The sequence below is a fragment of the Notolepis coatsorum genome (assembly GCF_963971535.1).
Source record: "Notolepis coatsorum genome assembly, chromosome: 17".
Taxonomy (NCBI): Eukaryota; Metazoa; Chordata; class Actinopteri; order Aulopiformes; family Paralepididae; genus Notolepis; species Notolepis coatsorum.
In genome coordinates this window covers 93,276,074-93,290,076 of record NC_140181.1, presented here as the reverse complement: position 1 = coordinate 93,290,076, position 14,003 = coordinate 93,276,074, and the positions used below count along the sequence as shown (strand labels likewise).

General features: G+C 43.4%; 1 protein-coding gene across 1 annotated transcript in view; it reads right to left on the bottom strand.

Moving 5' to 3' along the window:
- The window catches only part of LOC311244455 (charged multivesicular body protein 4c), a 33,513-nt gene continuing 19,510 nt past the window's right edge, over positions 1-14,003 (bottom strand). The window contains exon 5 of the mRNA XM_084333973.1: positions 1-1,908. Coding sequence (XP_084190099.1) covers positions 1,841-1,908 — 68 coding nt within the window. The 3' untranslated portion in view covers positions 1-1,840. The remainder of the gene's footprint in view (positions 1,909-14,003) is intronic.

Below are 14,003 nucleotides of genomic sequence, written 5' to 3'. Positions count from 1 at the left end.
TCAAAGAATCAAAAACTTTAATGATTTATTTTCCCAAGTAATATTCTCATCTGGATAAATAAAACATAGAAATGCAAACATGCTCGTCTGTCCTCGTGTTACATATTTATTTTTTTCCTATGTAAAAAATGTACATCATGTTGGGGGGAGGGGGGGGGGGGGGGACTAAAATAAATGATTGATATCTGTAGATCCGCTAATCTATCCTTCTATAAAGCACCATCTCCTTCTCAATGCAATTAACCCTTTCACTGCGTCAATACAGAAGGTTAACCATTTCACTGCCACACAACAAATGGTCTGTAGTGTGGTAGTGAAAGGTTAACCTTCTGTAGTGTGGTAGTGAAAGGGTTATGGTGTGAAACTTTTTTTTTCTTTTTCTTTTTTTTACATTATACAATTCAGAATAAAGAAGACGCTGGTGAGAAAAGACCTGGACAGGCAGAGGGGATGAGGGTGTTTGGGTTAATATCTTTCTCTCTAGCCGTGCGCTGTGATCCATGTTGTGATTTTCCGTCGTTGCATGCTTCACACAACATGAAGAAAACCTTTTGGTGAGAGTAAAAATAGAAGAAATAAAATAAAATAAAAGAAGACATTTTGGATATTTACACCAAGGAACAAGAACCAGCGGTGAGACGGGGGGGGGGGGGTGCACGTAGTCTGAAACAAAAACAGGTTATAATATACGCAGATAACAAAGAGCTTCATCACCAGGGCATGCTCGACTGTCACCTTTAACATAACAGAGAGCAAGGATTATTATTATCAATATTATTGTCAAAGAAATCATCCAGCGTAATTCACTGGCTCACAAACAGGTGTTTATTCTGTATATCGGACAGAAAAACCAAGAGGTCTTAGCTCCCGTTGTATTCACTATCCTTCAGTGATGTTAACCAGCATAACCAGTCCAAGACAATAGGGTTTATAAAATATGCTGTAAGTGGTATTCTTTTGTTAAGTTATGTGTTAAATAGCTCTCAGTCCCTCCTGCTCTGCAGTAAACACAAAATACATTTTCTATTATAGAATATCATTATAATATTATATATATATTTTTAAACTTATTTCAAGAAATCTTGCCATGCCTAATTTGTTTGTACTGCACTGGCGGATTATTGTACCTGTTTCAAGCATATAATTGCTTAAAAATAGTTTTTATTTCCTATTTTTGTCAGACAATTTTCTTCAGTGTAGAGTTCTCTCTCCTGATTGGATAAAGTGGGAGCGGGATACCAGGAAATTCATTCTCTGTATACTGCAGAGCAGGAGGGACTGGGAGACCCATGTATCTGTATCAGTGATGGATGTCAGAATGTAGAGCTATCATTTTAACGTATAATAAATATAACGTTAATATACACCACTTCACAAAAACACCACTTACAGGACCTTTAAAGTCAAGAATTGCACCGTGACATAGTTATTTCAATTATTCGCTTCGAATATGATTTCTGTGGATAGCTCAATAGCTGTGCCCCGACACGCGGGGCATGGAGTGCCATATTTGTATTCCAATCGAAGGGAAAACATTTTAAGTGCCATCATCACGCTGCATCGAGTTTCGGTGCAAAAAAAAAAAACAATATCCTGACGCCGCGTCATCGAGTTGAGTACCGGGGTGGGTGTCTTTTTCTCTGGGGTTCTGGGTTGCAGAGGGGTGCGAGGCAAAACTCAAAACAGCAATTCTTGCCTTTTTGTAGTGTTAACATTTAGAAGACAGTCAGCTCTCCTCAGACACATTCAAGAAACAACCAACCACACTTGATATCCTATAAGTCCGTTCATCCATACACCCTCGCTCTCTGATGCAGGTGTGATGTAGGTGATGCAGGGTCTAATTGGCCATCGCCCAGCGCTGTAGATCCTCCATGTCGTCCATGTCCTCCTCCTCCTTCTTCTTGGCTGTGTGGGGGGGGGGGGGGGGCAAACAAACAATGTAAATAGTAAATAAATGCTCTTTTATCCAAAGCGCTTTACAATTTTGTTCCTCACATTTCACCCATTCACTCACACACTGACGGCGGAGGCCACCATGCAAGGTAGCGCGAACCTGCACATCGGAGGCAGTTAGGGGGTTAACTGGGTTAAGTGTCTTTTACTCGAGGACACTTCGACACACGCGGCCCGGGAGGAGCGGGAATCGAACAGGGAATCGAGAAAAGCAACAAATAATTGGAGTGGAAAGTAAGAAAAAAGAGATAATGTATAAAAAGTAAAGTTAAAAAGGATCACACCGAGGGGCGGTCAGGTGGCGATTGCGCTCGTCACCAAGAGGCTGCGGTCTCGACTCCCGGAGTCAGCATTGCCTTGGCTTGGGCTGATCGCTATACTAACCAGTTTGGCTGGGTTAGGGGGAGGGAAGCGTGGGTGGGAAACTGGCGTTGTGGACAGCGACGGCTACAGGTCAGGTCTGGGCGCTTGCTCAGCGGAGGCAGGACTTGAGGAAGGCAGCGTGACCTCCCACGCGTTCAACAATGAGAGCCCTCGCTGCCAGGTGAGAAGAGAGCCACTGGCTGTCGCCGCACGTGTCGGAGGAAGCGTGCGGATACTTCAGGGTTCCCTTGTACCGACCAGTAGGAGAACATGCGCACAACAACCAGGCAGGGGAGGGGGGGAATTGGCACAACAACTAAATTGGGACGGGGAGAAAAACAGAGAAAAATCGGAGAAAGAGAGATACAAAAAAAATAAAAGGATCACACCGGCCAAGTTATTCTTGCCACCTGATACAAAAATCAAGGTGTCCTTTTTTCATAATCTTTTACCGTTACCGATTTATTAGCAGATTCACCACTGCCATAAGGTTTCCATTGTATAATAAAAACGCCACATAAACCCATGAAAATCGCCACATCCGACTCAAAATGTCATGTTAACATCAGAGGCCCTGAAACTCGAATATAAAAAAATCCTGAAAATCACACCCTGTACATAACAGCGGTGAGCGACTTCAATAAAGACTCTTAGAGGCAGTTTGGTTTGATCTGAATATACCTGCATATAACCCCTCTATATACTTGCTTGTACATCTGAATATAACCCACAGCTCTGTATGATAGCATAGCATAATACAATAATGCTTTTCAGTGATAAGTAAATAGGGTAAAAATATAAAAGAAAATCTATTTGGAATCATTTAATTTGAATGATCTTAAAATAGACTAAAAATATCTATCTTTTAATCAAAGATTAAAGGTCTTCGCTAAACATTATTTGCAGCGCACCTCCCATCCTGAAGGTGTCTCTAGTTTGCCTTTGAACTGAGTTTCTACTGAACTGCTATGGGAAACTCAGTTTACCAAATTACATCTTTTGACAACAACAGCTGGTGCTGGCCTCCTGAAACGCGTCTCTACAAATAGTAGCTCCAGTTCTGCAGACCCCTCTCTGATTGGTTGAGCTCCATTTCTCCAGACCTCTCTCTGATTGGCCGAGCGCGCGCATGCGCATGAGCCGCGACAAGCTCTAGTCAGGATTCGAAACTCCGTTAAGCTCCAGAGAGAGAGGCTGTTGTTGCCCGCCGGATGGGAGCCGAATCTCGGATCCGAGTTTTCTGATGAATAGCCCCAAAACATGGAGGTCGCGAACGCAATTTATACGCATGGAAGTATTGATTACGCCATAACGAATCATTAAAAAAATATACCGTTAACTGGAATATGTTGTGTGTGCCTTTACACATATGTTGGATAGGATTATGTACTTGGTTTGTCATTAAAAACCAATAATAATTGCTCGCCGGCTTCGCTGACCAGAGCTCTCTCAGATTCAAAGTTTTAATTGCAGCCTGGCTGGAACATACATGTTTCGGAACCAATGTGTAACTAGACAGTTACAATATAACATTTATATTAATTAACCCAGTTAATGCCTTAAGAGAAAGAGTCTGGTGGTCAATTGCTACGGAAATGTTGTGTCTTACTAATAATAACTAATTCCTTGGTCAATAGAAGTCTCTGTGATACTTTCTGAATATGATTTGGGAACATCAAATGGGCAGGCCGCGAAATAACATAACGTTACAATGTACAATAACTTATGTACATATACCGATATGCCCTACTCTGTTTACTTGTTTCTGGTCAGCGAAGCCGGCGAGCAATTATTATTGGTTTTTAATGACAAACCAAGTACATAATCCTATCCAACATATGTGTAAAGGCACACACAACATATTCCAGTTAACGGTATATTTTTTTAATGATTCGTTATGGCGTAATCAATACTTCCATGCGTATAAATTGCGTTCGCGACCTCCATGTTTTGGGGCTATTCATCAGAAAACTCGGATCCGAGATTCGGCTCCCATCCGGCGGGCAACAACTGTGGGTTTTCAGCCTCTCTCTCTGGAGCTTAACGGAGTTTCGACTCCTGGCTAGAGGAGCTTGTCGCGGCTCATGCGCATGCGCGTGCTCGGCCAATCAGAGAGAGGTCTGCAGAAATGGAGCTCAACCAATCAGAGAGGGGTCTGCAGAACTGGAGCTACTATTTGTAGAGACGCCCCTGAAACCAGCACTGTCAAGCCCAATTGAATTGGTATCAAATCGAATAGAGACATTGTGAATCAAAATCAAAATCAGCCCAGCAATATATAAATATAATGCTATGACAAAAAACAAAAAGACAGACTGATAATTAAAAGATTTCCAGAGACTTATTAAACGCATACTAAATCTCATTATAGTAGATATGTTGGATGAAAAAAAAAAAATGCAAACCTGAACACGTTTGAAATATTTATGCAGGGGTGTCCCTGGCTCCCAGAGAGGTTTACACGGGAACATCACCAGTGGGTTAGGTTTCACATGGGACAGGTGTTCAGTCAAGGGCTCTCAAAGAGCACATGACAACCTTCAGCAGGAAATATGAGTCTCATGTATAGGACGGACACCATGGAAACTGGTTCAGAAGCTTTATGTGACTATAATGGGCAACAGCAGCCCAGCCCAGGGCCGCACACCAGGGATGGTGGGGATCCCAAAGGTTGCAGAACGGCCTTTTCCAAAATCTCAATTGTGCGTCGTTCTCACGGACAACGCATAGACAAGAGTAGTTGCTAGTGATTGTCACTTAAAAAGGAGGCAACCCATTTGGTGTGAGCAGTGTTGTAGTACTAAGAGTCCTGGACTGGATTTTCAGGACTCGTGACTCGTCTTGGACTCGAGCATTGGCATTCGGACTCGGAAGGTGCTGACGAGGACTTGGACTTGTTAACACTTTAGTTGCCAAAGGACGAGTTTAGGCGTCCTTCCCCGCCATGCTCAAGTTGCCGAAGACGCCGTAACTCGTCTTTGATATCAATATTTCAAAAATCTGTGATCGGAATCATATTTCCTTTCCGGGGCCCTGAGACACAAGTGTGATCTCCTCTCAATCCTCTAGCGGTTCAAGACCGCCATCTGGTGGCCGATCGGCAGATCGAAAAAAACGGATGTTACCTTTAACCCGGCAGGACTCACTCCATATGTGGTCCGGGCACTCGCTAATGTTAGAGAGACTCAGTCTTCACACAGTGAACATCGATCGCTGCAAATAACTCGAAAAAACAACATGATTTGGACGTATATATTATTATACAACCTGGAAATGGACCGGGTATTTCAACATCCCATAATGGAAAACTGTCTACCCCACGCTGATCGCCCAACGGCCCGCGGAGACTGGGGTGAGTTTTAGCGTGTAATATTATCGTGTTCGACACTAACTGCTATGATGAACATTTGACCCACATTAGATGAATGGTAAAACGTTGCCCACGGAATTATAAACGATCCCCCGCCCATCCGGTCAATACCAGATGATACGTAGAAACTTCTAGAAGTACGTCCAATTGAAATTTTTGATCTCGCACAGATTCCTACCAAACTGTATTTCATCATCAATATAATGTATTTGGGGCTATAAATCACGTTCTGGAGAAAGCTGCAGAAAGAGATGAAAACATACTTATACTTTAGATCATATTTTAGTATGAATATGTGAATGAAAAAGTTTAACGTTGCTACACCATGAACAATACATATAGGACCTTGAATGGGCCCTAATAATGGCAATCTAGCAATAGAATTTAAAAAGTTATAGCCCTGCAAAGAAGGGGAACTTCTCCATGTTAAATAGAGCTGGCAACGGATGGTATATCATGAATTTAACCTTAGGCAATCAAAGTGTTAATTGATACAATTATTTATTAAAAAATTATAAAAAATTATATAGGCCCTAATCATTTGGCATAATATATTGATGGCTAGTGCATTTTGTTTGGCTATTGTGTCACAAAGTAAATAAACTCACTTTGAAATGATAACTGCTGTGTCATTTATGTTTAATGTAAACCTTTTTTTATTAGTATGTCAGCTCTTTGACTGCCAGAGTGGAGTGGACTCAACCTTTATGACTTGGACTCAGGTAGTGATGCACCGATGTGAAAATTGTGGCCGATACCGATAACCGATATTAATATTGCTGTTCTAGCCGATACCGATATTTACCGATGTCGATATCTCTGTATAGAAAACACTTTTTTATGATAATCAAATAAAGAGCTATTTTCCAAAACGCATTTTTTTATTTTCAGAAATGACTGATTTTTTTTTTATTATTATTATTATTTTTATATTGGCCCATATCGGCCCTATCTTGATATCGGACCAATACCGGTGTGTAAAAAAATTGCCATATCGGCCGATATTATATCGGCGGCCGATATATCGTGCATCACTAGACTCAGGACTAGGCTAATGGAGACTAGACTCAACCTCGAGATTTAGTGACTCGACTACAACACTGGGTGTGAGAAGCCGTACATATTCTGATGTGCCGTGTACAGTGTAAATAAAGTGAGTTGCACCCAGGTGTAAACAACGCTTCAGACTCACAGGTGTAAACAAAGCTTCAGACACAGGTGTAAACAAAGATTCAAACTCACAGGTGTAAACAACGCTTCAGACTCACAGGTGTAAACAAAGCTTCAGATTCACAGGTGTGAACAAAGCTTCAGACTCACAGGTGTAAACAAAGCTTCAGACTCACAGGTGTAAACAATGCGTCAGACTCACAGGTGTGAACACAGCTTCAGACTCACAGGTGTAAACACAGCTTCAGACTCACAGGTGTAAACAAAGCTTCAGACACACAGGTGTAAACAAAGCTTCAGACACACAGGTGTAAACAAAGCTTCAGACTCTCAGGTGTAAACAAAGCTTCAAAAACAGTTTGTATGACAAGTCTGAGCTTTTGATATTTAGCATTTTCATTGAAGAGGTCACAAATGTTTTTAAGTGGGCATTCTATGTAATAACAGGCAGGGGAACCTTGTTCATGACTAAACATGCAAGCCTAAACATTATAGAAAAGAAGGGAAGTTGTTAGTTACCGTAGCACCATGAAAGGAAGTTGTTAGTTACCGTAGCAACATACCGTAGCACATATTTACACCAACCAGGGAAGTCAACCAACATGTTTTGGGACAGTAACCCCTCCCACTAATCCTCTATAATGCCACTCATGGACCTCATCCAGGATTATGGACACATGTTATGTTTCACTGTAATAATGCCATGATGTGTCACTACTACCCCGTTTACACATGCTTTGAGCTGATCGGATAGCTAAAAAGCCATGTGTACGAACGCCACATACTGTACCTCACACACACAAGCATTACAATGACACACACACATATACTGTATATGTATAACAATCAAAACTTTTTTCTCTGGAAAGACGCAATCAGATTTCTATCTGGCTAACCAAAATGCAATGATGTGGCCAGGTGAAAATGGAACGTGGATATTTAGATATTATCCGGATAAGAGACATTATGTCATGACGTGTGTAAATGAGGCCTGTACTAGTGGCGTGACTTCCTCTGGCATTGTTGGCCAAGGCAGGGTAATCATCTTTATTATATATTTTGAATACAATTTAAAAAGGTCTTTAGGGTTCCCTTATGCTTTTAGGTAATGAGGTGAATGAATGAATGAATGAATGAATGAATGAAAACTTTATTTAACAGATTGCAGAATGGGTACAATACAGTACGGCTCAATACATACAATTGTTAAGGGGATGCAGACCTGAGAAAGACGTTTGTCTTGTTTCCATCAGGGTCCCCCATTTTCAATTCATATAGTGTATAGGTAAAAGCCTTTGTGGTCTCTTTACATTTAGGTAATGAGGTCAAAGGATTTAAGGCTTCCCTCATCTTTAGGTAATGAGGTAAAAGCCTTTGTGGTCTCTTTACATTTAGGTAATGAGGTAAAAGGATTTAAGGCTTCCCTCATCTTTAGGTAATGAGGTAGAAGCCTTTGGGGTCTCTTATGCTTTTAGGTAACAAGGTAAAAGGCTTTGGGTCCTCTTATGTTTAGGTAATGAGGTATGAAATATTTATCTTTAGGTAACGAGGTCAAATTCAGTTTGGATGCCAAACCTATTTTCATTGTACTGTACTTGTGCTGTATAATGACAATACATTTTAATCTTATCTAATCTAATAAACTTTTGGTGCGTCTTATGTTTAGGTAATGAGGTAAAAAACTTTAGGGATCCGCTTACATTTAGTGTAACGTGACTATTTTAGCGTGACAAGTAAAAAGCCGCTGAGAGGGCTTGGGCAGGGAGATCTGTCCGACACGCGAGTCCAATGAATGAGCATGAGTCCGTAGCTGCAGTGCAAGTTTTTTTTATTTCTACCTTTGGTTACATGCTCTTGCAGATGGTATACTGATGTTGATGGTAAACTGAGTAACGTAGTGCGGTCAACAGAAATATAGGCACCCTGCCTCACCCTCTCTCTGTAACAAACAAACACTGAATGGTTCCCAGGCACAGGTGATATTAATTACCCTTCTTCCCACACCTCCAGACAGACACACCCACCACCACTGGTGACAAAATGACATACACCTCCCTGCTCCCACAAACCGGCCCCTAATTATTACTACATAATAATTACAGCACAAAAACCCAATGTGTAACACGTGCAAACAACAATCAAGATGAACGGTCCAATGTCTTTTTGTTCTTGAAGACGAGAAAAAAGTTCAATGTCAACGCTGTTGAATATATGTCAAGTGTCCCTAGGCCAGAGATCCTAGAACTTTCAGAGCCTAGACAGTGTGATCTATACTACCACACTGAACGTCATGTCCAAACCCCAAGTCAAGTCACGTCAGGTCTGGTCAGTCTCCTGAAGGAGACAAATCTTTGTGACAGGCCTGTCCAGACAGCTTGTCCTGGTCTTGATCTTCACTTGTCGAACGAGTCCTTTCTTATCTTGAACAGCCTCAACAACTCTCCCCATGATCCAAGAGTTGCGGGGTGCAGTCATCCACAATGAGTATGATGTCTCCAGACATGAAGTTGCGCTTGACTCTTGTTCCACTTCTGGCGTTCCTGAAGCTGTGGTAGGTACTCCCTTGTCCATCTTTTCCAAAACAAATCAGCCATATACTGCACTTGTTTCCATCTGCGAACAGCATACAAGTCCTCCTTTTGGAATTGACCAGGTGGAAAAGATGGCTGACCTTTGAGGAGAAGATGGTTTGGCGTCAACGCCTCTAGGTCATTAGGATCTGTGGATGTCTTTGTTATTGGTCTGCCATTAAGAATAGCTTCAATTTCACACAGCACTGTGTGAAGACCGTCATCATCCAGAGTTTGTACTCTTAAAGTAGAGTTAAGAACTTTCCTGATGGAGCGAATTAGTCTCTCCCATGCTCCTCCATGGTGGGATCCAGTTGGAGGATTAAACTTCCATTTAATACCTCTCTGTAGAAGTTCCTCGTGGATCTGAGACTGATTCCATTGTTCTATAGATCTTTTCAACTCTCGGTCAGCACCGACAAAGTTTGTACCGTTGTCTGAGCACAGTTCTTTGACTTGCCCTCGTCTTGCTATAAAACGACGTAATGCGTTGATGAAGGAAGCCGTGTCTATTGATGCTGCTACTTCGATATTCACCTGCTTAGCGTTAAGAGCTGTGCATATCACTCCATATCTTTTCACTTGAGATCTTCCACGTTTGACATCAAATGGACCAAAGCAGTCTACTCCCACTGAGGTGAACGGTGGTTCATCTGGAGATATCCTGTTGCGTGGCAAATCTGCCATCTGCTGGCTGCCCGGCCCTCCCTGTACCCGTCGGCACACAACACATCTTGCCAAGATCCTTCTTATAGCCACACCGGCCCCAGTAATCCAGTATTTCTGGCGTAGCCTCGCCAACATGTACGTTCTGCCACTGTGGCCGACTTCTTTATGAACATGCCTTAGAATGATGTCCGAGACGTGTAGATCTTTGGCCAGTATGATTGGATGCTATGTCTCTTCACGCATCGCTGCCCTACCGAGCCTGCCACCGACTCTCAAGACACCATCATCAGATAGCACTGGATTCAGTCTGTATATGTGGCTTGTTCGTTTCACATTCTGACTCTTTTGTAGGCTGGAAATCTCCTCTGGGAATCTTTTCCTTTGGCAAGATCGAATTATTTCAAGCTCAGCCTCCTGTATTTCTTCCACCGTAAGCAACACAGAGAATGAATCTTTAACACTCTGCAGCTCTTTCTTCAGAATACGTTCTTGCTCATTTGACTTTGAGTGAGACAGCAACGTATTGACCTCTTTTCTCTTCTTCCAGAGACGTAATAGTCTCTCCTTGAATCTTAGGATCCAACCCATTGTTCTTCTCAGACGATTCCAGCATGAGGTACGATTGATCAATTGGGACACTGAGTCAACCTCTTCCTCGGCACAAACAGCATTAGCCAAGATGCTTGGTTTGACCTCTGGATCATCTTGTTCTGATAGCTCTCTCACACCATCCGGATTTGTAGGCCAGTGCTCCTCTGGTAGCATCAGAAACTGCGGGCCAGATATCCACTTTTCCTCCTTGAGAAATGACTCTACTCCCAAGTCCCCTGGAAGCAAGATCTGCCGGGTTGCATAAAGTGCTCACATATCTCCATTGAGTTGCTTGCGATGTTTTAAGGATTTCCGAGATCCTGTTAGCTACAAACGTTCAGAATCTGGAAGTCTCATTCTTTACGTACTTCAACACTGAAGTGCTGTCAGTCCAAAACACAGAGTCAAGCAGTGGCATCTGCAACTCCTTTCTCCACAATCTGTCCATGCGCGCTGCAACCACTGCTGGTTAACTCCAGTCTGGGAATGGTAACTGGTTTTAAAGGAGTCACCCTTGCCTTTCCCATTACAAGAACGCTGCTCGACTTGGTATTGGTGTTGCGCAACAGCAAGTAGGCAACTGTTCCATAACCCACCTCGCTTGCGTCTGCAAAATGATGTAATTGGGCAGACGCCACAGGTCCAAAGTCCACAGGCTTGAAACATCTGCTGACCTTGAAATCCTCCAGTAGGTGGAACTCCTGTACCCATTTTGTCCACTCCAGGGCAATGGGTGCAGGTATGATGTCATCCCACCCAAGGCCTTTCCTACACAGATCTTGCAAGATTAGTTTGGCCTTTAGCAACACTGGCACCAGCACTCCGAGTGGGTCGTAGATCGAACTGACCATAGACAGGATCCCTCTACGGGTCAAAGGCCGATCTTGAATTGAGATCTTGAACTTGAATGCATCAGATTGCACACACCATTGCACACCCAGTACTCTTTCGACAGGGAGCGTGTCATAGTCCAGGTCCAAATCTTTCACGTCCGTTGCCCTCTCCTCTTCAAGAATCTCAGCCAACACATTTCGACTGTTGCTTATCCACTTCTTTAGCTGAAATCCCCCTCTGGCACAAATGGCTCGGAGGTCGAGATAGAGAGCTATAGCCTGAGACTCAGAGGGCACTGAAGCAAGACAGTCATCCACGTAAAAACTGTGCATAATGGTGTCCACCACCTGATGACCGAAGGAGTCTCTATTATCCTCTGCACACCTTCGAAGAGCAAAATTTGCACAACTTGGCGATGAAGTTGCTCCAAAGAGATGGACGAGCATCCTGTACTCCTCCATGGGTTGAGAGAAATTTCCACCGGGCCACCAGAGAAACCTTAGCAGATTACAATCTTCAGCTGGCACACGCACCTGATGATACATGGCCTCAATGTCTGCTATCAAAACAACAGGTTCTTTCCTGATTCTGGTTATGACTCGGGTCCTTGCAGTAATTGTTTGTTCAATGATGCACCTTGAAACGACGCGGCACAGTCAAACACCACTCTGATTTTTTTCTTCTGTGGATGGTATACACCGTGATGGGGAATATACCATGTCTTGCCATGGCTACGTGCCAGATCTTCAACAAGCACCTTTTCAGCATAACCACAGGAAATCATGTTGTGCATAAAGGTGACAGTCTGCATGAAATGAGGCATCTTTCTGGAACCTTCTTTTCAGACTCAAGGCACGTTGCTCTGCTACCCTGCAGTTAGCAGGCATGCACACATCCCCGTTCTTTAGAGGTAAACCAATGGTGTAGTGACCATCCACAAGCTCAACAGTGTTTTCAACCATTTCCATGAACTGGCGATCTTCTCTTGATGGACCCAGCTGTTCGTCATGGCTGCACTCAGGGAAGTCAATTTGAAACTGCTGCTGCCACAGTTCATCCAACTTCACCACTGAGATATGGTTAGCAGTGACGCTAGGTTGTTCACAGTCTTCTCCTCCAGACAGTGGCCCATTAACAGTCCATCCCAACATGGTCTGAACAGCATACAGCCCTCCATCCTCACTTGGAATGACCTTTACTGGCTCCAGAGCTCTAGGTACGTTCAAGCCAATCAAAAGCTCAACTTCTCGGGAGCTCCAGTAGCTCACCGCATATCTCGGCGCTATTTCTGCGTCGGGGAAAACCATGCTCGTCACGGATCTGGGGGACACAAGTTCGATTCCCAGACCCGCCGTCATTTCTCAGAATGTCTTCCCCTGCTCTACATCCCGTTTCAACCTGTTTCTGTCGGTCATACTTGACCAGAAAAAGCGATAAACGCTAAAAAAAAAAAAAAACGTTTTAAAAAGCTCAACTTCTCCATCAATTTCAGGTAGATGTACCCCATGCAAGTATGGCCATCTGTACAAATCCTGCTGCCGTGGTATATTGCTCCTGCTGACACCATTTTCTTCTGTGTAAAGACGTCTGGCAAGTCACAGTAGAGGCCACTGTCCAGGCCCGCTACCTCCAAGTCTGACACAATGCAACATCCCACAACCTTTTCCTGGCCCATAGTACGTAAGAGAATTTCAGTTGCTCTTCCTGAGATATTCAGTCTATCCATCAGGTTTGTTGTGCAGAATGATCCTGAGCTCCCTTGGTCCAAAAAGGCATGTCTCCACAATGGTATGGCCCTTTTTAGACTTGACCTTGACTGGCACTATGGATAGTTTGCAGTCCTGCTCACCGGCCCCAGTGAGTTTGCACCGCTACCAGAGTACTGCCCACTGCCATGTCAGTATCAGCTGCCACTGCTCCTTTTCTCTCTGCCTCCTTGTCCTTCTGGTAAATATGAAGGATGCTAGGATGTCTAGATCCACATACTTTACATGACAGTCGCCTCCTGCAGTCCTTACTTATGTGCCCTCTGCACAAACAGCCAAAAAAGATTCTGTGCTCTCTCAGGAATGCAATCTTGTCCTCATGTGCCCTCTTCACCAGTAGTGGGCACAACTCCAGTGCATGTTCACCCTCGCAACACAGGCAGGTCTTTTCATCCAGTGAGCCTCCTTCCTTTTTCGTATAGTCCTTTCCCTCCACGGAAGTGACTGTAGTTGCAAAACGACTTCCTCTGTTGTATTGACGCTGTTGGCTGTCTTTGCTGCAGTCTTTGCTTCGCACTGTGGTGGGAGTATCCTGTATATTACCAAATACAGGATCAGCTATAATTTTCACCTGCCGCTCAATGAAATTCACAATGTCAGGAAAAGTAGCTCTATTATGACGCCTCTCTTGAATATCACAAGCCACTGTCCTCCATTTGTCTCTTAGCTTGTACGGTAACTTTTTTTATTACTGTCGGCATGTTTGCAGGCATG